General features: G+C 55.2%; 1 protein-coding gene across 1 annotated transcript in view; it reads right to left on the bottom strand.

The window, feature by feature from the left end:
* Positions 1 to 372: 372 nt before the first annotated feature.
* Positions 373 to 1,583, bottom strand: part of KIF4A (kinesin family member 4A) — a gene marked incomplete at its 5' end in the record, with an annotated part of 12,795 nt that continues 11,584 nt past the window's right edge. The window contains 2 exons of the mRNA XM_008941687.1: positions 373 to 558; positions 908 to 1,030. Of these exons, the coding sequence (XP_008939935.1) occupies positions 373 to 558; positions 908 to 1,030 (309 nt within the window). The remainder of the gene's footprint in view (positions 559 to 907; positions 1,031 to 1,583) is intronic.

Here is a 1,583-nt window from a genome sequence, read left to right as displayed (position 1 = left end):
CCCTCCTGGTGCCCCTGGGCCCAGATCTCCAGTGCAGAGGCCAAGTTCTTTCAAGCTTACAGGTTAAAATGGACCCAAGGTGTTCACAGCTTGAGGTGAGGGAGGAGCAGCCTCAGTCCATCACCTCCACCCCCTCCAGAAAGCCCAGAGGGGAGTTTCCTCCCCACACATATAAATATTTACAAAGAACTAGACACATGTAGCAGGAACTAGTGTCTGACACCCTCACTGAGAGAAGAGCTGCCAGGCACAGAGGGCACCAGGTTGGTGCTGCACCAAGAGACTTCTAAAGTCTTCCCACCCCTTCCTCAGGCCCCCAGGGGGGTGATGTGAACACAGCCCAGGCAGGTGGCACCTCCCTGGCCCCTCACCTCAGTCCAGCTCCTCTTTGATGGGGGTGCAGCCTGAGAAGAAGCTGGTGTTGCTGCTCAGCAGCCTCTTCTTCTTCCTCACAGCTGGCACCTGGTTCTCCTGGGACTCCTCATCCCCCCTCAGCAGGGCAGCAGCAGCACTGGGCTTCTTCAGGAACACCTCTTGATCTGTCAGCTCTTTCAGAACCTACCAGAAAAAGAAGAATTTTGGAGTTGGGCAGTGCCCTGAAGGAGCCAGGCAGGAGCTGCCAGGCCAGCACCCCAGTAAAAAAAGGGTCCTGTGGTGTTGGGGTGGTTGAATTCCATCCTCAGAGTCATTAAGGTTGGGAAATTCCTCTCAAAATCCTGAGGAGAAACTGGTGGGCTGAGGAGGAGGAGTCAGGATGTGGAACAGGGTGCAGAGGGTTCCATTTTCTGTGGGTTCTATTAGAACTGAATTCAGCAGACTCAGAACTTCAACCCCAGCTGCAGTCTGTCCAGAATGACCCATCCCCCCGGGGATGGACCCCCCCAGACCCTCTGTCCCTCCCCCCTACCTTTGTGGTGGGTGTGATGCACACGGGCTGGAAGAAGGTCTCTCCTATGGTCACTTCTGTGGGGTCTTCCAGTTTGAAGGAACCTTCAGAGTCCCTTGTTTGGTCCTCACACAGGGTGGTGTCCTGAAAGGCAGGGCTGTTTTGGAGCACTTGGACAAAACCCACCCCCCTTCCTTCCCACCAACAGCTGGAGGAACACCAGGGGTCCCCCCAGGGGTCCCCAGCACAGGGTGCAGGAAACCAGTGTCAGAAAACAGTCAGGGATGGAACAAATCACTCTTGGAGGTCTCCACTTCCAACCTCTAAGACCCAGGAGCAAGGGCAGATGTCTCTAGTGAACATGAGCTGCCCTTGGATCCTCCTGATGCTCCGACACCCTCTCCACTCTCAAAAAAAAACTGAGAGGGAGTTAAGTTTTTTTTTAGCTTCAGGTGGCACAAAAAGACAACTTTTTATGGATGAAGTGGAAGAGAAAGCCTTAAAATTGCCTCCAGCTCCCCAGCCAGCAGGGAAATGAAGGTGAGTGGGGCCACGCTGCAGGTGCTCGGTGGAAGGACACGAAGCAGGAACCTTTGTGCTGTCACCAGAGAGAAACTCTGAACTACAGGGAGAGTGCAGGAAGTGTCAGGCTCACAGGGGGGGGGGGGGGGGAGGAGACCCCTCCCACCCCACCCAC

The sequence above is a fragment of the Merops nubicus genome, unplaced genomic scaffold (assembly GCF_000691845.1).
Source record: "Merops nubicus isolate BGI_N331 unplaced genomic scaffold, ASM69184v1 scaffold8776, whole genome shotgun sequence".
Classification (NCBI taxonomy): Eukaryota; Metazoa; Chordata; class Aves; order Coraciiformes; family Meropidae; genus Merops; species Merops nubicus.
This window is presented reverse-complemented; position numbering and strand designations above follow the sequence as displayed.